Source organism: Polypterus senegalus, chromosome 11 (genome assembly GCF_016835505.1).
Source record: "Polypterus senegalus isolate Bchr_013 chromosome 11, ASM1683550v1, whole genome shotgun sequence".
Lineage (NCBI taxonomy): Eukaryota > Metazoa > Chordata > Cladistia > Polypteriformes > Polypteridae > Polypterus > Polypterus senegalus.
Genome location: NC_053164.1, coordinates 149,005,619 through 149,029,247, shown reverse-complemented (window position 1 = coordinate 149,029,247; position 23,629 = coordinate 149,005,619). Strand labels below are relative to the sequence as shown.

The 23,629-nt window shown below is 38.7% G+C and overlaps 1 protein-coding gene across 4 annotated transcripts; it reads right to left on the bottom strand.

The window, feature by feature from the left end:
- Positions 1-3,323: 3,323 nt before the first annotated feature.
- On the bottom strand, positions 3,324-22,577 carry mapk11 (mitogen-activated protein kinase 11). 4 transcript variants are annotated; one of them, XM_039769805.1, is made up of 12 exons: positions 22,325-22,577; positions 14,937-15,066; positions 14,784-14,842; positions 10,565-10,676; positions 10,455-10,484; positions 10,205-10,252; positions 9,999-10,113; positions 5,050-5,121; positions 4,798-4,877; positions 4,624-4,702; positions 4,162-4,335; positions 3,324-4,075 (listed from the first exon to the last, which is right to left on the bottom strand). In XM_039769805.1, exons 1-12 carry the CDS (start codon positions 22,435-22,437, stop codon positions 4,002-4,004), a joined length of 1,086 nt encoding a protein of 361 aa, XP_039625739.1. In that variant the 5' UTR covers positions 22,438-22,577; the 3' UTR covers positions 3,324-4,001. The 4 variants fall into 4 exon arrangements, with proteins under 4 accessions (XP_039625739.1, XP_039625743.1, XP_039625742.1 ...); XM_039769809.1 differs by having other exon boundaries at positions 14,937-15,294; positions 22,325-22,410; XM_039769808.1 differs by lacking the exon at positions 22,325-22,577 and adding an exon at positions 17,626-17,864.
- Between the last annotated feature and the right edge of the window lie 1,052 nt (positions 22,578-23,629).

Here is a 23,629-nt window from a genome sequence, read left to right as displayed (position 1 = left end):
CTGATTTTAAATGAGTGTGGGTATGTGTGAGCCCAGCAATGGTCTGATGCCATATCTAGGATTGTTTTTTGTAATGGGCCTCCAGTCCTAAACTGGAGTAGGGTTTGTTTAAAAAAAAAAAAAAAAACAGAACAGATTGTTCAATTTCATGTTCTTGCTTATAAAAGTCTATTGGAACTAAACCAAATTCAAGTCATTGAACTGCTGGATGTTCATTATTATTCTAGATTATTCTGTTGAGTTTGAGTCTAATTATGCAATTTTCATTACGCTATAACTTAAGTTTATTACATAGAACGAAAAATCCCAGACCATCGAGAAGTATGCAAACTGACAACATGAAGAATCGTCTTTGCGACAAACTGGAATCATCCCCGCATAAATCAAAGTCACCCAGACAATCTGGATCTGCATAATTAGATCTGGACCACCCTGTACATTTTTTGTATTTGAAAACTGGAAAATATTCTCCAATATGATCATTTTAACAGTGCTGTCCTCTATATTTGAACCTGGGTAATTCACTGCCATATGCAGTATTCTTTATAAATATACTATTAAATGAAAATGTAAAATTAATTACACTTAAAAATCAATTCTATACATTAATATACATAATGAAGTGTTTTTGAGGAAATTGGTAGGAAACACATTGGTGAATTTTCACAGTAAAGAATAAAACCACAAAACTCTGCAATAATTTAAATAATTTCACCTCACGTTTCCAGATTTGTTCCAGAGGGCTGTTCCACGAAGCGAGCTAACCTCAAAATCCAAGTTTATTTCGATAATCCCGGCTTTATTTCTCGAAATTCGGTTCCACGAACGAGGCTAACCTGAAGCTCCGCTTAATTACTATGCCAACATATGCTCTTGGACAAGCCTGCTCCGTGGCAGGTTAGTTGTGAAGCTTAGTTTAGCTTGATGAATGATTGGACAAGCCATGTGATGTCACAGCACGACATTCTGCGGGGCTGGGATTATTCTGCTGCTGTTCTCTCCCTCTTTCGCACACATCGACCCTCCAATATAAAATTATTACAGATTACATGCAGGCGATTCTAATTACTTAGAAAGTATAAAATGACAAGGAGTGCATTGAAGGCTTTTACATGAATAACCATGGCGTGCCCATTTATTCATAATCCAATTGATGAGGAGCGATGCTCATTCGTAGAGCTTTAAGGCAACAGGTTCCACAATTACTTCGGCCCAGGATAGATCCGTTGCATTTTGCGGATGATTATTTATACTGAGCGCTATAGATTTAGTAGACACAGTATTGCATATTTGTGTCAGTTATTGGAACCTTACATTTCTAAAAACACACGTCGCTCTAAAGCCCTTACGGTTGCACAGTCTTTGTGTATCGCTTTGCGTTATTTTGCCAGTGGTTCATTTCTGTACAGTGTGGGGGATGCTGAACATTTAAGCAAAGCTACAGTGTGCCGTGAAATCAGGAAGGTTTGCGTTGCATTAAAGTCCTTTTTAAATATATTCATTACCTTTCCTGGCCACCGAGGAATTCTTGCCATTAAGGAAACTTTCTTTGGAATTAATGGTGCTTAATCTTTAAACATCTACTCATTTACAGCACATAAATCATTACCTGATAAGTAACTGAATTTAATTTGTCAGGCTTTCCTAACGTCATTGGAGCCATTGACTGTACACACGTGAGGATAAAGGCTCCAGCAGGTCCAACAGAGCCTGATTACATAAACCGCAAATCATATCACAGTATTAATGTACAGGTAAGTACTGATAATATCTCACATTTATATACAAGAGGTGAAAGTGTAGTCGTCCAACATTAGCAATGTATGTCATTACCATTTCCTAAAATGTTTCAGATGGTATGCACTGCTGAACATCCAATTTCAAACATTGTGGCAAAATGGCCAGGATCAGTACATGATGCCAGAATTTTTCGAGTCTTCACTGGCTCAAAGCCTCAGACAAGGCAAGTCAACTAAAATTCACAAATATACTATAGTTTATTATACTACAGTCTAATGTGTCTACTTTCCATTATAGGAATTTTTCCTGGTGTGCTGCTTGGTGACAGAGGATACCCATGTCTACCGTTTCTTCTCACACCATATACAGATCCTGCAACACAAGCAGAAAGACATTTCAACCATGCCCATTGTAAGACAAGGGCACGCATTGAAATGACATTTGGACAGTTAAAATCCAGGTTTAACTGCCTGCGGCATCTCAGAGTTACACCAGACAGAGCGTGTGACATTGTAGTAGCCTGTGTAGTTTTGCATAATGTGGCAATAATGCAGCAGGAGCGTATGCCAATAATGACGCATTCTTCACTTGCTGCCAGGACCTTTTCGTTCCACTCATGTTGCTCCTGAAACCAAGCATTATTAATAATTATATTAATAATTACAATTATATATCACTTTTTATCCAAGATGAACCCATATAATTAACATGCTGTCCTGTTTATCAATGTGTTAAAATAACCTTAAAGTACCTTACAACTAGTAACAAAATGCATATGTAAAAGGAAATTTTAATGACTATACATTTTGAAGGCTTGAAACTGTTCTCATTTAGTTGTTAAATAGTTTGACATCCTTAACACAAAAGTTACTAAAATCATGTTCTTACGCATTTAACTTGTCAGCTATTTTCTGCCATGCAGCCTCACGAGCTTTGATAATACAGCTTGTGTTCCCCTTTCTAGTTATTATAGCTTTGTAGTCCTCATGGGCTTGTAATAATAATTCTTGCTCCACCTACGAAAAAAACGCAGTTCTTTCCTTAGTTTCCATTCTTACTTATCCAGCATCGATTAACAAGGCTGCCATTTATATCGCGTGGACGCGCACGAGCCTCACTTATCAAGCTTGGCTTGAATTAGCGGAGATTAAATACACCTGAATTTTGTTCGTGGAACTCAATGAGCCTGAAGTGAACTGTTAGGCTAACTCAAGCGAGGCTATTACAAATAATCCTCGATTTTATAAGCTCGCTTCGTGGAACAGCCCTCAGGCCTGCAGATAAACTACAACATGAATGAGATAAATAAAACTACTTAGTGGTGAATTAATTATATTAAAGCTTTATATTACAAGGAGTTTAAGGCAACAGATACATCTAGACAACTGACGGTTTCTCTAATACAAGCCAAGAGTCAGGCTTAAGAGCGTTATGACTTATGTTTTGGGACACTACACATTAATCCCAGCAGAATGGACCGTCTGCTGATTCGACCAAAGTGATTTCGCCCCTCTACTCCTAACCAATTTTCCCAGGTTGTTCTACCTATGTGTATGAAGAGTGAGACAGTAATACAGGGAACATGAATGAAGAAAATTTTATTGGATTGTGCTTGTTACAAAACTGCAGACATGCAGGTAAAAGGACAGATAAACAAAGGCCATGGCAGAGCACTTCACTGGGCACTTTTGACTTTAGCAGTTACAGCTGTTACCCTGACTCAGACCCCCTTACCTGTGTCATTTTTCTGACCTTCATGTGCACACGCCCAGGTCACAGGCTTCACAGCCTAAAACTCCAAAATGACTAAAAAGGTAAGGGAGCCTAGCCCTGCAATGCAGGACTTATGGGAATCCGTCGGGAATCTACAGGGGGTGCAGCTTTCGCCTGCCTCTCTTATCACTACCTGAGGGACCATCACAGGAAGTAAACCTTAATGGCTCAGCAAAAGCCGAACAACGTGCAGCAAAAAAGAAAATGTCTCCTTACACTCCCCAACACCTAATGTGGAACCTTCATTCAGCACAAGCAACATCATACATGCTAGTGTTATACAGCTTGTGAGTTCTCATAATACTCCTGCCATACTGCCAGTCAGTTCTTCTGTGTTTGGGATGCAGAGGTTAGGTTAGGGGTTAGTTTGGTGCACCCTAGTCCCAGGGGGTCCGGCCAGCCGCCCCTCCCACTAAGCACCAAGCACAGCTGCCCCATATGTCCTCTCACCCACATCAGAATACATGGGCTGTCCAAATCCGGGAGTCTCACTGCTCAATCTGCAGGCAATCCTTTTCAGTCACGGGGGGCTTAAAGCTGTTGGCTTCTTGGAAGGTTAACTCTGAGGAAAGACCGGAAAAGGATATTAAAAAGAAAAAGCAGGATGGGCACAACCTTCTTTTCACACCAATGTCAGCCTTGTCTCACCTTTCCACTCCTCTAGTGTTCTCTCTTTATTTTCGAGGCTCTCATCATAAAGTTCAGCCTCGGGTTCATCATCAGGGTCATGATACTGTGCAAAGTATGGGTGAGCAAGAGCTTCAGCTGCAGTCACTCGGCTATCACAGTCCAGGATCAACATTCGTTTGAGGAGGTCTACAGCTAAAGGAACACAGAGCATCAGTGTAATACAGGCCAAACCAAGGACAGAATTGGGGGTCAGAAAACACACAAAAAAGAAGAAAAAAGACAAAGGGAACAAGGGAGTAATAGAGTATAGGCACCTCTGTGGTTGTAATGGAAACCACTGGAAATGAACTTAGACATTAGAAGAGTAAATTTCACATGAAAACTGGAAAGTATGGAGCATTCTAAGGGCAACATCTTAATATGTGGACAGACAGAGATATAAACACAAGTGATGTGGCTTGATGGAAACCAAACATTTACCCAGTGGATTGGCATCTTTGAATAGCTCACTCAAGTCCTGCTGGGGCATGGAGGGCAGAGACTCAATGTACTTTCTTGCCTGTGAAGATATAGAAAGTAAATCAACGCATAATTTCAACTCAACCAGTGTCTTAATTGTTGGATATCAAGGCAATAGACACAGGCAGCACCCACATGTTCTGAGGATATTTTTTGCAGGAGCTCTGGACTGGGAGTACCAACCACTTCCATGATCCTCTTCAGCTGATCAATGTCTGAGCACAAAAGTTTAAGGAACACACTTTGTATATTCCTTGCTCTCACTGTTACAAGCAAGAAAAGTCAATCTCAAGAAAAAGTCATTAATAATTTACAGTATCTCACATTACTGGAAGCTGACATGCACAATTTCTTCTCAACTTAAGTTCACAATAGACAAAAGGATACAGTCATTGCCAGGAAATAGGACTTTTCCCCTCAGAAGCTCTGCCATAATGCAGCCCACTGACCACATATCCACTGTTGAAAGAGAGAGAGAAGAGACAGAAAAAAAATGAAATTTTTTTTCTTTATTTTTTTTTACAGTCCGAAAAGTTACAAATCCACAAGACATGTCATGATGCCCAGAGAAAAGGAAGTCTGGAGAAAGTCATTTACATCACATTACAAAGTGTTGTCTGAGTGAAAAAGAACTGTGCATCAGTCAAAGTGAAGTTCATTGTCATATCATCTGCACGAAAGTATGTACAGCAATATGATATAATAGCATCCTCCACGACCATGGTGCAATATAAGACAATGCATATAATAAGAATTGCATAGATGCTGTGGCATGCAAAAGTTTGAGCAGCCTTGCTTAAAATGTCTGTTACTGCGAATAGTTAAGGGAGCAGGAGATGAACTGATCACCAAAAGGTAGTATTTTAAACAAGATTACATATTTATTTATTACCATCATTCACAGGTATAAAATTCCAAAAAAATTAAAAGGGCCTGAAGTGACATGGTCAGCACTTAGTAACACCCCTTTTGCCAAGTGTCACAGGTTGTAAATGCCATTTGTAGCCAGCTATGAGTCTTTCAATTCTTACCTGGGGCATTTTCACTCATTCGTTCTTGCAAAAGGCTTCTAACACTGCAACATTCTTGGACCGTTGTGCATGTACTGCTCTATCCACAGTTTTTCAATGATGTTTAGGTCATGGGACTGTGAGGGCCATAGCAAAAACTATCAGCTTGAGCCTCTTGAGGTATTCTGTTGTAGATTATGAGGTATGTGTTTGATCATTATCTTGTAGGACACATCCTCTTAACTTCATCATTTTTACAGATGGTGTGATGTTTGCTTCCATAATTTGCTGGTATTTATTTGAATCCATTCTTCCCTCTACCAATAACATGGTCACTGTTATTGCGGTCACATGCTTAATAGTTGGAGAGGTGTTCTTTTCCTGGAATTTAGCAGCCTTTTTTTTTACAACCATGCACACTGAGGCAAAAAGTTCTACTTTGATTTCATCAGTCCACAGGACTTGTTTCCAAAATGCATCAGGCTTGTTTAGATGTTAATTCACAAACTTTGGGTGCTGACACAGGAAAGGTTTTCATCTGCTGACTCTACAATGAAGGTTATACTTGTTCAGGTGTCACAGCACTGTAGGACATTGAACCACTACTCCAGAGTCTGCCAAATCTTCCTAAAGGTCTTATGTAATCTAAATGGAGGATTTTATTTGCCTTTCTAGCAATCCAACTAGCAGTTTTTCCAGAAAGATTTCTTGGTCTTCCAGACCTCAGCTTGACCTACACTGTCCCTGTTAACTGCCATTTCCTTAGAACATTATAAACTGAGGAAACAGTTACATGAAAACTCTTTGCTATCTTCTTGTAGCCTTCTCCTGCTTTTTGAGCATCAATTAATTTATTTTTCAGAGTGGAAGGCGGCTGCTTAGGGGAACCCATGGCTACTGATTGTTGGGACAAGGTTTGAGAAGTCCAAAAATTTATACTGCTTTGCAATTTGCATCACTTCACAGTAACAAGACAATTTAAGCAAGGGCACCCAAACATTTGCACACACTATATATTATGCACACACATACACAGTGTAAAACAACTACACAGACAGAACATTTTAAACATCATGTCATCAGGATACTATAATATTGGTTGCAGTGTGACAATAGCAGACTTAAATGTCCAAGTAAGAACATTTACATAAAGTGAGCAGTGTAATAGGGTATGTGATTACAATTTCTGTTTAAATTAAAGTATCTATGCAGTATAAAAATGGTGTGAAATTATGTAATTAAGTCAGGGTGCTAGGAAAAGATGAAAGGCTATTGAGGAATCTAACAGATTTGGGATCTGTTTCAGGATCTGACAGAGCTGGTCCAAATACAGCAGTTTTTTCTGCCAGGTAGCAGGAAGACAAACAGTTTCTGGGAAGGATGAAAGGGGTCCTCAACAATCCTTGTGGAGATAACATTTGTAAAAAATGTCCTGGATGGAGGGCATAAAGGTTCCAATCATTTTCTCAACAGTGCACACTATCCTTTGAAGAGTCCTATGGTCTGACACTTTGCTGTTCCCGTAACAAACAGTAACATAGTTGATCAAGACACTATGATGGCCCTGTAAAATAAGATAAGAATGGGTGGACTAAGTTTGCCCCTCTTCAGTTGACAAAGGGAGCAGAGATGCTGCAGCACTTCCTTTGTCAAAGAACAGATGTTGAGAGTCCAGGCGAGGCCGTTGGCCGTATGCACCGCAAGGAATACGGTTCTATTTTCTTCATTATAAAGTTCCCAATATAGAGGTGGCATGGGTAACCTGGACTTCCTCAATTTAACAATACAGTAATCCCTCGCTATATCACGCTTCGACTTTCGCGGCTTCTAAGTATAACTAAATATATAACGCGGATTTTTCGCTGCTTCGCGGGTTCTGCGGACAATGTGTCTTTTTACTTCCTGTACATGCTTCCTCAGTTGGTTTGCCCAGTTGATTTCATACAAGGTACACTATTGGCGGATGGCTGAGAAGCTAACCAATCAAAGCACGTAGTTAAGTTCCTGTGTGCTGAATGCGGTGTTAACCAGGAAGTCTTGTCTTGCTCATTCAGCATCAACGTGTTTCGCTGTGTAAAGAGTTAACTTTTGTGCTCTTTTGTGTTTATCTTTGTGCATAGTCAAGCCCTTCATTAAGGCTCCAAAACGATCTGCTCCTGCTACTGATTCAGGGTCTGTGCCCAAGCGCCAACAGAAGATGTTAACGATTGCCGAAAAGGTAAACGTTTTGGATTTGTTGAAGGAAGGGAAAAGCTACACCGCTGTAGGACGCCATTACAGCATCAATGAGGCTACGATTCTGTAACGCAACCCCCGCGATCGAGGAGGGATTACTGTATATAATTTTCTCCTAAATGTTCACATTTAACTTGATTAAAATATAAAATAATAGCTCTCATTAGATGTTCACCAAAGCAATTGTATGAACAATTTACACATTGTTTGAACTACAAGTAATGTTATTGTTTCAGTGCACGCGTCTCATGCTCTGTGGAGGAAAACAATTTGTAAAACTTTAGGAGCTACGTTAAATAAAATCCAATATCTCATGAATTTCAACATTCCAAAAATGGTTCAGATAAACCCTGAGAGTCTATGCCATGTAGCAGTTTCAGACAAGGCACCAAACTCAAATACAAATAATGAGATTTTGCATTAAACACAGATTTAAAATACTTAAAATGTTCCTTTGCCCTTGTATTTAAACAATGTATGTTAGATTGATGAAATAAATGATCACATTTTCAGCAAAGATAAAGGAGTCATTTACTTTTTTGTCTGTCATGAACCAAAGACTGCATTCATTCCAACTTACAATTTTCCATTTTCACTGTAAATTAACCCTTCGTTACTCGGGTTTCGTGAACTCCCATAAGTGCTCGGCTGGGGTGTATTGCACCCCACTGTTATATATGGAGAAATGATAGTAAGAAATATTTTAAATGCAATTTAATTAATTTTAGAAGATATAAAACCCAAAAAGAGCCTTTAGCTCCATTTCCTCAGTTTTACTGACCCTAGATTTGTTCTTTTATCCTGCAGCAACCTTGTTGATGCATTTGTTAGTGCAGTCACGAAGCATCTCCATTATGTTTGGCTATATGAACAATTCAAAGCACTGAGAGAGAGACTTTGCATTTTTTACATTCCCTTTGACTCTGGGCTATTCCTTTATAAATGTTATGAGCTCTGGTGCGAACTTGGTTTCGAGGTGGTGTCTTAAACCATTTGGAGGATTTGTCTTTTCCTACATAGTAGTTTTCCTGCTGTGTTTCATCATCGTCACCTTCATCAGCATCTTCAGATGAGTCTGTATCATGTTCACTGTGGCCGATGTGTTCTGGTTCTAAGTCTGAATTTGACTCTGGTTCTAATTCGGAATCACTCTGTTCACTCGATTCAGATTCACTTTCAATCTCTTCCAAAAGTCTGACAACCCAATCCTGGGCTTCCTCGTAACTCATCTGTAAATGGTGGAATTTCGTCATAAGCAAATAAGCTATAAACGGAACCCAGCAACAAAAGCTTACCATAAAAATGTAATTGGCCAATGCTCAGGTGGGGTGTGAAATACCAAGGACACTCTGCAAGATTACTCTGGTGGGATGCTAAACACCCAGAACAACGTAATACGACATTATCAGCTCAAGGGTCCACCTTCAACTGACGCACGCTCTTGCATGCGCAATACGTTAGTCAACTTGCAGCTACTCAAGGCCTCAAAGCTCCACGTCACGCCATCTATGAGAAATACGCAAAACTTTGGCAACTGGGGTGTGCAACACCCCACCCAAGTAACGAAGGGTTAATAGAACTGCTTGACAGTCCTTTCTGATGAACATACTGTATAAGATGTTAATGAATATCTAAACAGCGGCATCCCAATTTTTCTAATAAATTTGTAGCACTGAGTGTTATAAAATAAAATTCAAAAAAGGTCTTTGGGAAACAATCCTGACAACAGTCTCAGTAGGCCAAAAAAAGAACAAGATCAGCATGCTTCCTTACTAGTACCCCAGTCATATCATTGCCATTGTCAAGAATCTTTGGTATAACCAGAGACTTTTTACAAGAATGAAATGCATTTCTTATTAATAATACAATTTACTAACAAAATACTCAGGTAAGCTCATCAGACATAAAGATGAACCCCAGACGAGACAGCGAGTATGTGTTTGAATTGGAAAAAGAAGGGACACATCTGGTGTTATTCACTCTGTCAATAACACTCATGTTCCTTATGCCAGTGTTTTAGGAAGGAAGCTACTGCTAATAAAATGAGCTGGATCTGTCTTAATCCTCTTCCCTACATGGGGTCTGACTCACCTGTCTGATTATAGTGCATCCAATTCAGCATGATCTCAGGTGCACGGTACCAGCGTGTTGCCACATAGCCTGTCATTTCATCATCAGTTTGGCGTGCCAGCCCAAAGTCAAGAATCTGCAGAGCCAAGCAAGAAAGCCTTAGAAAAGTGCTGCAAAAAACTTGGTAAAGGTCAGTACACACAAGTATGACAGGAGTTTCTTCTTACCCGCAACTCACAATCCTCATTGACAGCCACATTGCTGGGTTTCAGATCCTACAAGTTTAAAAGAGGTTGAGATTGACTAAGAGCAGAGCACAGAGCAGGCTAGGAAAAATAATATGTCATACTCTTTTTAAGCAGAGTGAAATTAGCATACATGGACAAAATCTCCACAGAATGCAGCCACTTCTGGCCACGTGAGAAGACGGGAGTATATGGAGTTATGAACATGCAACATAAATGTGTCAGTTCTCACCCTGTGAATCAAACCAGCCGAGTGGATGTACTGTAGAGAAAGATAAAAAGAATGAAGAGAAGTTGACACATAACAAGTGATGGTGCCCAGGCCCATCCTACGAATACTACCTTGAGTCCACGGAGCAGCTGGTAGATAAGGAACTGTACATGCTCATCAGATAGCCTCTGGTATTTCACAATATTGTTCAGATCTGCTCCCATCAGATTTGTTACAAGATATCTGAAACACAGAAGAACCCAAATGGTAGAGATTCAAAACCACGTAGCAAACAGTTGTATTTAATTTTGCACAGAGCTTTAAAAAACGTTCATCTGGATATCTGGTAACTTTACAGTACAAATTTAAACACAGGTCAGAAATAAAATCAAAAACAACTTAACTAAAAAGTAGTTTCACAATATTAAACACCTTACATTACTAGCAAGCATGTATGATTGAAACATTTTCATGTACCAGCTAGTTTTATCAGTGAATTATTCAAGTTAAGTGCCTGTTTTACTTGCTTTGAGTATATAGCATGTGCATGTTATATATACTAAATGCAATGTACCCCATTAACCATGCCTCATACAGATACCCAAAAAGCACTTGAATATCTTCAAAGCATTGTAAGCTGTAACGTCGTTGTAGAAAGGAATCTTTTTTTATTTACATAATTTTGCAATTAACTTCTAAATACTACTTAAAAATACAGTATACATACAGTATGTTGTTACCACGGAATTTGTATCATGTGACCAAACTGTATTTTGTAGGGTTTAAGTCTTATTCCTTCTGGTTAAAAAAATAATTAGATGCCAACTATTCTTTGATAGGCTAGAAACACAACTACATATATGACTTCAGTGCTGCTGAATCTTGAATTCATACCACAGAAATTACTTGTCTGTTATAAATACACTCACTTCACAATCTTTACATAAACAGCATTGGACAGTATACAATAAAAAAAGAATCCTTCACAAAATGTGATTCTTTCCAGTGACTACCCACATGGATGATAGTAGTTGGTGATGTAGCCTGTTCTTGCTTGCACCAATCTCTTAATCCTGACAGTTCCCTTAGGTATCATCGGTGTATGTTTTCAGTCCAAAAAGCTTGCTATGTTTTCCTCTGCCCTACAGGAATCCCTATTTGATGTCTCTCTCTAAATCTGACAAGTTTGCACCCATCATTGTCCAACACACTTCTTCAGGCACTCTGGTTCTTCTTCCACATCCAAAATACATATGATGTCCATTACATTTATTGAATACTAGCAAAATACCCGCGCTTCGCAACAGAGAAGTAGTGTGTTACAGAAGTTATGAAAAAGAAAAGGAAACATTTTAAAAATAACAAAACCTGATTGTCAATGTACTGTAATTGTTTTGTCACTGTTATGAGTGTTGCTGTCATCAAGGATTTGATTATCATTATTTCTTTCAATCAGGTTTGTATTTGGAGGACGTGTTGTTATGAAGTTACATTCCGTGTTTGTCAACCATTGTAAAGATAACAGGTTTCATTCATCGAAGTGTTCAATACGCAAATCGCTACTTGTGAATGTAAGATGTTTAACAGGCATTCCCGGTATTAACTTGTGCTAAACGTACCATGGTGTGATGTAAGGGGAGCTGACTGTAAAAAGGCAAGGAGGCGCGTATTTTGAACGAAAAGGGAGAAGACAGCGAAGGAGCGGAAAAGTGAGAAGGAAAACTGTTTAAATAAAGAGCTAGGAAGGTGAATGGAAAGCAGCAGCCAGCGGTAAAGCAAGGAAGACTTTGAAATAAGGACGGTTCGGTGCACGTAGAAGGTGTAACAATAAGATTGTTAAGCCTTATGATAATGTTCCCACATGGAAGATTTAGAGAGATGCACTGGGAGAAGTATAATCTGAAACTCTCTACAGTTTCGTTTATTTTCGGGTTGTAATGTTAATCAAATTTACATATCATCTGGTCCAGTGGCAGACCGTGCATCTCACACCTAGGCCTTCAGTAGTGCTCCGTCTGAATCAACCCGCCCCTCAAAATTTATGGTTATAAAAACCATCTTAATATGCACAAATACAGTATAAAGAGCCACTGCATCGCAGATAGATAACTCCTGTAGCCACAATAAATGCCTTTATTGAATAGACAAACCAGGAGTGAACAAGTTCCTTTCTATTGCAGCTACAGCCGTGACACACATAAAAAACATCAATAATAACTCAAACTTGCAATATTATTTAGGAAAATCACAACATTTTACTCACCAAAAATTCGGATTATTTTTAAACAAAATCCATCTTCCTCTCTTTACTCAAAAACAGTTCAATTACTCTGTCGTACAGATTATCTGTGCGCTTCAGTTCCATCAAGAAGTCCCATTCTATCGCCATTGAAGCGAATGCTGAAAGTCGAACCTGCCCTGTCGTATTTCTGGCATAAGTTTTAATTCGCTTTAGGGCTGAAAATGTCCGCTCGACAGAAGCATTGTACACGGGAATGGTCACTACCAAATATATCAATGTGTACAGCTGCCCCATGCCCCAAGAAGTCAAGGAGATCAGTGGGAAATTTTCCTGCAAAATCATCCATGGCATACATTACAATCAGTTCTGTTTTTAGCCGAGACAAATTAAAAACTGCTCCGTGGCTCTTGTGTTAAACTGGAGAAGGCTGCATGCGGGAAATTTTTTCTTGTATTCCCGAAACTTCTGGGGGTTGAGGAGCGTGACAAACTGTTAAAACATGATGTTGGGGGTATTAAAGATTGGGAATGTTGGCTGCTACTGGACACACATAAAAAGTATTGTAATTTCTACATGGTAAGACCGATATGTATGCAAATACCCTTAAATTAAAGTCTGCAATGTGCACTTTAAGGGCGGCACGGTGGCGCAGTGGTAGCGCTGCTGCCTCGCAGTTAGGAGACCCGGGTTCGCTTCCCGGGTCCTCCCTGCGTGGAGTTTGCATGTTAACTCCCGTGTCTGCATGGGTTTCCTCCGGGCGCTCCGGTTTCCTCCCACGATCCAAAGACATGCAGGTTAGGTGGATTGGTGATTCTAAATTGGCCCTAATGTGTGCTTGGTGTGTGGGTGTGTTTGTGTGTGTCCTGCGGTGGGTTGGCACCCTGCCCAGGATTGGTTCCTGCCTTGTGCCCTGTGTTGGCTGGGATTGGCTCCAGCAGACCCCCGTGACCCTGTAATCGGATTCAGCGGGTTAGAAAATGGATGGATGAATGTGCACTTTAAGTCTGGTTTTTAATTTTAAACTGTGCAGCAGAGGTACATCAAAAAAAAATATGTCTCTGTCCCAAACATTATGGAATGCACTTTATATCAAGCTTACTTAGGGTAACCAATCAGTATATTCCATGTGTCATTAGGATGGGGAGGAAAACTACAATATGCAGAAAAAAAAAACTACAAACACAGGGAGAATTTGCAAATGACACAAATCAATAGGCGGGAATTTCACTACAGTCTTTGAGAACTATAAAATTGCAGAAGTAAACACAATGGTGCTTCATCATGCATATGCATTTAGATATTTATTTTAATTTTGATTATTTATATTTTATATAATTACATAATTTGTGTGCATTGGAAATATCTCATCTGATCTCATTCACAAACCTACTTAGCAAATGTTTTAAGCATTACATTTATTAATATACATGAATGTGAAAATGGTTTTAAACTTTCCTTTGGGTTTCAGATAAAGTTCTTACAGAAAATATTTAGTGATCTTTCTTCATATACATTTCATATACATGCTCTTCCTATTTATTATGTAGAGTGATGAGGCACATATGAAAGGAGCTACATAAAACATCACTTATAGTTACACTCTTTCAGGAGACAGCAGTATAGAATCTGTTAGCAAATGGCTCACTCTATCTTTTTCTTTTAAGATAAGGTTCCTGTGTAAGGCAGATCTCAGCTGAAGCTTCTCCTAACAGACCCTCAATATTTTATACTATGACTGTGTGGGTAGAAGATGAAGTGGTCTTTATGTAGAGCATACAAAAATATATTTTCAAACCAGCTTAACCAAATACAGAGTAGCTGGAGTAGTTGGGGGTAATGGGTGACATAGCCTGTTCAGGAAGCATACGATAAATTGCAGGATCATGCATATATCTAGTCACATCTGAACACTTTAAAATCATCACATTTCCTAACACACACATCTCTCAATATGTGGAAGGAATTTCAAAATATCTGAAGAAAAAGCATTTTAAACACAGGGAGAATGTGTAAACGTCACATGGAAAATTACCTGGTGTGGAATTCAGTAAACATTTTCCAACTGTCAACCCACTCTGACATAAAAGCCACTTTTTCTTACAACTTACACTTCATTGAAGTCCTCTAGGCTGGATGCCGGCGAGAAGACATCCAACAGGCCAATGACCTGAAAAACAGCGGGCATAAGAAAAATGGCTTGATATAAGCCAGTAACTGAGGATACATGCAGGCACAACAGGTCCAGAAATTCAACAACTCACGTTCTCGTGCTTCATGTGTTTAAGCAGCCGTAGCTCACGGTAAGAGCGCCGAGCATGGATCAGAGACTGGAAAGGGCGTGACAGCTTCTTCACAGCTACCTTTTGACGCAGCTTCATGTCATAGGCAGAGCTGGAAGGAGGACAACAGGAGGAGAGGAAGGAGAGACAAGGACACGACAGGGGTAGGGTAGGTACAGAAGATGGGGAGGAACAAGTAAGGCGGTTACAGTAAAGAGCAGCACATCTGGCAAGAGACAGAGAAACCAGCGCAAGTCAAAGCCAGTAACAAGACAGACATCACCAATCCCATTTAGGACTTAGGGAGACAAGGAGAATGGGGACAGGTTCAAATGTTGCACTGGGTAAAACAAATAGCAAGTCAGAAGAAATCATTTGAAACTAGTATGGCCCAACAAATCTGTGTTTACACACATGAAGGATTAAGTATAAAATGTCACTGCTGAAGTCCGAAAGTTAGTGGGCTACAAAAACTGTTTAGAACAAGCAGAAGAATAGGGAAAAGTATAAGGTGTTGCATTGTCAATTTCAATACCTATGCTCATACGTTGACTAAAGAATAACGTTCATAAAGCATATTCATCATATATTTATTAAAATTCCTACTTATTCTTAATGAATTTACTTTCAACATTTTTCTAAAAACCTGATACTCTTAATTTTAACACCATACTGCACATCTGTACCACTGTGATAAGTCTTCACAGAAGTTCAGATTTACAAGTGCACATTCCGAAGGAGCTACTCTATACTGCAAGCTCTTGGCTACATCCGATGCATTTATGCCTCATCACTCAGATGTTCTTATCATCACTATATTCAGTCTTTCACTCTTCACCCAATCTGTAATGCTGTCCTCACTCTCTGCTTGACCACACAGCTAGAATCATCTGGCAAATGAGGAAAGCAACTAACATCTAAGCATGCCTGGGCACAGGCTGACTGTCCCTTTCACTCACTTGTGTTGTTGCCCTTGCCTATGGACCTTCTTTTTCATCCAGTATACATGCAGGGAATACAACTTCCACACTGATAGGTACCGATACACTCCTGGTGCCGGTGTAGCCATTGCTTAAGTGAGAAGGCATGCTATGGAACTCCCTCTGCTCTGCACTACCCAGATGGCACGTCTAACCCTAACAAAATCTCATAACCTGGGGATTTTCTCAAAAAATAAAAAAAAACCGAGCTAGCAATTTATTCGTATGGGTCAGCAACTGGATTAATTTATGCCAATAAACCATAACAATGCCCCTATGTAAAATTTAAAATGTCTTTCCTTTTTTTTTTTGACTGCCTATTCAACATTTATATTAATTAATATCGTGAAATGCCTTTTTTGTCTTATTATTTCAAACTTTTGTGTTTAAGGGTATTTTCGAAAAGTTTAAAATGTCCATTACTGTGTATATTCTTTGTTGTATACTGTGTTCCTGTTGCTAATGTTTTATTAATATATCACTCTAACATTACTGTTTTGGGCAACATATGATTTGCTGTAATGCAACTAAAGAATTATTTGAATATAATTCTGAACTAGAAGTGTGCCCCTAATAAAGCAACACTCAGTTCAGTGTTTAAAGATATTTAGCTCCTCAGTAGCATCCAAGATAGCAAGTCAGTTGTTTCTGAAAACTGAGGTAAGTAAGGCAAGACATACTGAACAGTCAAAAGTAGTCAACAGAGTAAAGTGGGCTGTAATTGTTGATGGGAAACAGTAAGGTAATAAGCCTTGGAACTGCCAGAATGAGCACATATACTTGATATAGAGCACATGGCCTCAGAAGGACTATAGGAGTCAGTGCTGTCTCTCAAACAGAGCAAGCAGGTAGGGACCTGCCTTGAAGACCTCACTCTTAAAGGACAACTAAAAGATGAGGAGTATAGGTAAACCAGGAGATAATAAGATATAGCTGGAGCAAATGCTGAGGGATGATGACTACAATTTAAGTGCTTGGTTGGAAGAGACACTGGGATGGCATTTAAAGCCTGCCCTCAGCCAGAGAACATCAGAGTCTGGCATTGGTAGGGGACAATTAGTCAAATCAAATCAAAATGTTATTGTCATTGTAGCAATGAGACATTGTACAACAAAATTTTAGGTGCAAAAAAAAAAATAAAATAAAAAAACAAAACACAATTACTCAAGTTAAAACTAAAATAAAAAGGGAATAAAATAAGTACCAAAATAGTCCATAACAGCAGAACAATGTTTTCCAATCATACATACGTCATATTGCACTTGTCCCTTATCCAATGTTAACTTAGAGCTGTATTGTAAACATCAGAGTGTATTGTATTGTAAACATAAAGGTGCACTAGGACCGATTGACCACTTAGCAGCATTCAGCATGGTGATGGCTGAAGGATAGAAACTATTAGTCACAAAGGCCCATCACACAACACAGGAGATGAGAACAGTCACGCAAGATGGCACAAGGAGATCAGAAATATTAACAAATAAAGACATTAAAACACCGTCATGACTTTTAAAGTTTCAGATGTTTATCAAAAAAAAAAAAAAAGCCAAATTTTACATAGAGGTTAATTCCTGGAGATCTCAATGAGTATGTGGAAAAACCCAAGAAAATAAACTTGCCACAGCAAGAGATAAAACATTGGCAGTCACAATATGACAGAGTTGTTACTGATAAGAATTAAATCAACTCACTCAATCAACATGAATTGCACTTCCAATCTTGCTTTCTGGAAAGTATTCTTACAAAAAACACTCCCAAAATGAAAACGAGTTTGACCAGGTAGAACTGTGAATGGTTTATTACAGGCGCACTATATTAACTATACTTAGTGTGCTGTATATAAATATATACACACCAGTATATATAATACATAGCTAGAAGATTCATCTACAGCTGCTAGACTTTGCTTTGCTGTTCCCTCTTGCAAATTATCCACCTCAGAGTACATAGCAGGTTAAACCTTATATTCAGCATTGGCTAGTTATCAGCAGAGATGGAGTGATTCAGAGTCTGCTGCTAGGAAAGCCCGGTATCATCTTTCCTTCCCGTAAACATTCCGCCCACTGATGGGTGACGGGCACTGAAACAGAGAATGGCTTGAACAGCACAGTGCTAACATTACACATTTCCATTAAATTCCATTAGCTATTTGACAGGATATCAAGGCATATATTTTAACAACAAGCTGTGGATTACTAAAGATATAAAGACAACTGCTGAAGAGAGTAAATTACAGTAATGGGGGTTATGAAATCACACATTATTGGCTAAATGTAAGGACAAAACTCAAGAGTGATCTGAAAAAAGGCAACCTGGGTACACTGCAGAATGGAATTAATGAGGTAGCTGCAATAGAATGGAATTCTAAGGTTTAAGAGACGTTATTTCAGTTCAGAGATTATAAGGCAAAGGACTAAATTCAGGACTGGAACTAGAACCCAGCCTTTCTTTCAACAGTATTATCTAAAATAGGTTTTCCAACAAACTAAAGTCAAAGAGCTTTGGACCAGACAAAACAAATGGATGCTTGTATTAGTCGGGAGCAGAAGAACTCTGCCCATATCTCCACTGTACAGTTGTCCCTGGATTTAAAACAGGTGCCTAAAATTTGGAAACTGGTCAATGTTCTTGAACTTGCCAAAAGCCTCTGACACTTCAGCATGGTTTCCTTAACATCTCATATTATGAGACCCTTTAAAAGAAAAAGAGGGATCTAGTAAAAGAATCTTGGGTCTATATGAACCCAAACTAATTTACATACTCATCAGAGAAAGGTATGGAGAAGTCACGGCTGTATTTCTGTATTTTACTTTCTGAACACGGAGTAGGTTCAAAAATCCATGTCCAACCACTATTAATTGATTTTTCATCTGCTTTACAACTACTCAGTCTCACATTTCAGCTGAGAAGCTAACTGATAATTTCTGTTTAGAGTCTAACTTGGTTAACTAGATACTGGATTTTTTTTTAAACTAAAAGAACACAAAAAGTGTGGATGTCTGGTTCACCAGTGAACTCTAACCATCTAGGGGATCACCTCAAGGCAGCAGTCTGTGTTTATTTATCTCAAAATCTGTGCATAAGTCAGCAATAAAATAAGGAACACAGTGACAAGCTTACTGTTGGTTATGTTGTTAAATGGTGTAATCACTATTTTGTTACAGTTCAATCCATCAAACGTAGGAAATAGATGTTGATTTTCAGTGTTCTCCTCTCGATTCTCAAACACCAATATTCAAAATTTCAGACTTTAGATGGGGTGGTGTACATTTGCTTTTATATGATGGATTAGGACCTCCATATTAAAAACACAAACTGTCTCAACAGCATCGGCAAGATTAGTGATTTAATGGAGACAAATCACAAGCAGATCAGAAACAATTTGGACGTGAGCGTCAGTAGGGTTTGCACCCAAGGAACCAAGTTACCTAAACTCTTCTATAACATTTCAGTAATTATTTACCACTCTAACTCTGATCTTTCTGATCATAAAATAGGTCATTATGACAGAAATTGACAAAAAGAATTAATAATTAATTGTAGAATTACAGTATTTGAGGTTCCTCTAATGTTCCTCTTTCTCATGAACGATTTGGCTCAAAAACTAATCAGCACATCTTAAATTTCAAGTTTGGTATTTTTCCATCCAGTCATTTTAGCTCTAGACCATCCTCAAGAAACTGTGACACATGGACACAAACACACCCGCCATCGAGATATCACTGTTTTTTGGTATCAGGGGACCCTAAAACGTCAAGATCCATCGAAAACAGGAGATCGAAAATTTGGACAAACCTTTTGCTCCCCACCAATAGATAATATGATCGATTATGGTGGGATTAAGGAGAAAAGCAAAAAGGGAAGATTCTTTTTTTTTTTGAAGTTTTATTCATTTTATTGCAATCATTCCATACAAATCAATCAATCAATTTTTACAAAAAGTAAAATTGAGTTAAGAACAAGTCGACCCCAACCCCTGAGAGAGAGAGAGAGCAAGGCAAACGGCGTAAAATTTAAGGCTTGTAAATATACCTAAATTAATAAGTTTGATAAGCCAATGGAGATGAATGCAGAAGACAAAGAAATACAGAAATAATTGCTTCCTCTGTGCTTTAAGAACTTATTTTAAGATATTACCAATTAGATCCTGCCATGTTTTGAAAAAAGTCTGTACAAATCCTCTGAGTATTTGATTTTTTCCAATTTCAAATAGGTATAAAACATCAGTTTCCCACTGACTTAAAAGAGGAGAGTTTGGGTTCTTTCAGTTTAGCAAAATCAGTCTGTGTGCCAAAAGTGTAGTGAATGCAATCATAGTTTGTTTGTCTTTCTCCACTTTAAACCCATCTGGAAGAACCCCAAACACAGTTGTTAATGGGTTAGGAAGGATTGTGAGTCCAAGGATGTCTGAAAGGTAATTAAAAATTTTGGTCCAGAATGATGTTAATTTGGTGCAGGCCCAGAAAATGTGACCCAGTGAGGCTGTGACTTTCAGGGAAGATTCAGTTCTGTTCGACAGTAGCCATCCTCAGTTTCCAAACTTTCAGCGGATTGTTGCAGAAGACTCAAAAGCAAAATACTTAAAAATACTTTTATTTCTAGTATTATAAACATCTTGAATTCTACTGGCTGTAGAGGTTCTAACTCTAAGCTTTAACAGTATACTTCTACAATGGAATATTCTTGCATGAAGGGAACCCAGGTTTGTGTGCCAAATGTAATAAAGGTTATTATTTGTTGTCTTTGATTTTTTCTTTCATGTTTTATGTTTATACATTTTAGCTGCAAACAAGTCCCCTCCAAGATAACAATAAAGTCTACCTAAATATATTGTCAAACTGTTATTGCCAAAGTATTACTTGATAGAAGCAACCAAGTAAGGTTGGAAACATTTCAAAACCTTTTTATATACAAATTAACATCAAACTGTACATTTAGTTTTTGTATGTAATTATGCTAGAGATTTCCTCAGGTTGCGGTGGGCTGGCGCCTAGCCCGGAGTTTGTTTCCTGCCTTGCGCCCTGCGTTGGCTCCAGCAGACCCCGTAACCCTGTAGTTAGGATATAGCGGGTTGCATAATGGATGGATTTCCTCAGGTTTTCATTCACAAGGTTTCAAGAACTCAGAGCAGGTGTGGTAGTGAAACGGGGTATGTAATTTATCAGGTGATCCAATTTGTGGGGTCTGCAGGATGGAATTTCAGTATCCTCTACACATGTGACAAAACTACTACCTAACCCTACACTCTCACTACTAGTAAGAGACTGTATTCGGCACCGATTTTATAGATAGCCAGAAAGAGAGACAGACAGAACTTTATTTGTTCCCGGGGGAAAAAAAGAGAGATAGATAGAGAATTTGAAAGACATTCGTCATAACATTTGGCTATACTTGGAACAGGTTCAAAGAAAAATAAAATACCAATTAGAGGTCACACGCAATGTACATTGTACGACTTTCTAATGAACGTAAATAGATAAGAGTTAAGAAGTCTCCTTGTTACAACAGCACTCCTTTGTTTTAGCAGTCTTATTTTCTAGTTTTCCCATTTATGCAGATATTGAAAAGTGAAAACGTGCAGGTTTGCGTTCAAAAGTGAGTTGACCAGTAATAAAGGGTCTGAGGTATTTTCACCTGTCTGCAACGGCAGATGCGCAAACAGATGGAGGGAGGGATAGGCTCTTTGATTCCAAAGATAAATGCAACTGTTTCAGAAGACGAACTGGTCGTTAGTGTAGCGGCAGGAGTGTGACATCTATTCTTATCAGCTTCTCTAATATTTAAACTGGTACATTCCTGAAATGTAAAATGTGTTACTTTGTAAAGTCTTTGATCCTGAAAATACTTATTATTTACCTGAACTGCATATAACAAGGTTTGGCTGGATATTAAAACTTCAAAATAAGTTGTAATGATAAAGTGCTGTCACTACCTCAGTGTAATTCACTTTCCGTCACTAGTAGAAACGTTTAAAAAGCAATACGAACCACTAATGTTTAGATACAGTCGGCTACGCAATATATACTTGCAACATGAAAACAAGCTCCATTAAATAATAAAATTCGGCGAAAACATTAACGCACTTATTGACAACGTCACATTGTATGTAAAACAAAAAACATAACGTTATAAAAAAGAAAAAAATACGAAAGCCATCAGTGGCAACAGAAACATGCTGGGTGAGACTAGACTACGTGTTGTACATTTGATTTATACTTTGTTCATGGTGCATTTTCGACACTTTGTTGATAAATAATATGACCTGAACTGACACATTTGCGTTGTACCATTAGCGCTGTACATTTCTATTGTTGAGATTCAAGAAAGCATCTCCGGCACAATATTCCCCAAAAAAAAAAATCACAACCAAATGTCTCAGTACTCACTCACCATACGGAGCCATACGCTCCCGATCCAACTGGCGTCAGATTCTGGTACCGTTCGGGCACCTCCCACACTGTTTTGTTGAGCTCCTGTCTGTAGAAGCCGGCTTTAGCCGTCATGACTCTCTCATGCTCTCTCCGCCCGAGAAGAGTGCGTAGGCGTGCGTGTGACGTCACGCGTGATTTGGTTCAAAAGTAGCTTTATTGACAACCGTACTGGTGTGCTTCATTTGAAACATGGAACTCTGTCATTGAACTGATTCAAGTAACAGGGTTGGGTGAAATCAATTCGCTTGTGTAAATGACACGACTACTCTGGACTTATTAGATTTCTCTAGATTCATAATAAAGCATATGTTTCCATTGCCAAGGTTAAGTATGCCTCACGCTTGACTGGCATTACACTCTATCCATACCCCTCACCCTGTAGGTGGCAGGTTCACTTGTGTATTTGGGCTGTGGCTGATTGAGGTAGAATTCCCAGTGGGGACTGGGTGGTCTTTTGACCATGGAACCCCTGCAGATTTTGTTTTTTTCTTAACTTAACTGGAGTGTTTTATTGTTTGTTTTCTTTTTTTCTGTCCTCCCAGCCATCTGACTTTATCACCGGATTGATCTTTACAGACTTACATCATGTTATTGTATATAAGGAAGCTACTCTTCTACTTAATATTTTTTTATTTTTAAGATTGTAAAGATTTGGGTTTTTTTCTTTGTTACTTATTCCATGTAACTATTATTTATCTTTTCTTGTAACTTTCTCTTTCACATCTTGTAAAGCACTTTGAGCTACATTGTTTGTATTAAAATGAAGTTGATAAATAAATGTCATTGTTGAGCTATAAGGTTCCCAAAATCTGTCTAAATGGTTAATTATAACTGGTAGGTAGTGTGGCATAGAGGGCATGGTTTACATTCGACTGAATGTCAGCAAGACAAAGGAGTCCATTGAGAGGAAATAGCAGAGGCACTACCACTGTCTCAGTTGTTAAAAGCACTCCAAGAGAGAGGGCGGACAGTTTCAGATACCTCAGTGTCCTCATCATGGAGGATCTGACCTGGTCCAAGCACACCAACACCTTGATTAAGAAGGCATGGCAATATCTGTACCACCTCAAATGCCTCCGGGATTTCAGGTTGTGTCCCAGATATTAAAGAACTTCTATACATCCACCATTCAAAATACTCTGACAGGAGAATTACTCCCTGGTTTGTGAACAGGATGCACCAGGACCTCCAGGCTCTGCAGTGAGTAGTGCAGTCAACTTAATGTGTCACAGATTGTACAGGTGCCGGACATAAAATTAGAATA

What these genes read in the sequence shown, in the direction of transcription:
- mapk11 (XM_039769805.1), bottom strand. Translation starts at nt 22,437, where the DNA reads ATGACGGCTAAAGCCGGCTTCTACAGACAGGAGCTCAACAAAACAGTG. An exon ending in GATGCACTATAATCAGACAG is followed by an intron (nt 5,122 to 9,998) that starts GTGAGTCAGACC and finishes CTCTTTCAACAG; the next exon opens with TGGATATGTGGTCAGTGGGC. An exon ending in AACACTAGAGGAGTGGAAAG is followed by an intron (nt 4,076 to 4,161) that starts GTGAGACAAGGC and finishes GTCTTTCCTCAG; the next exon opens with AGTTAACCTTCCAAGAAGCC.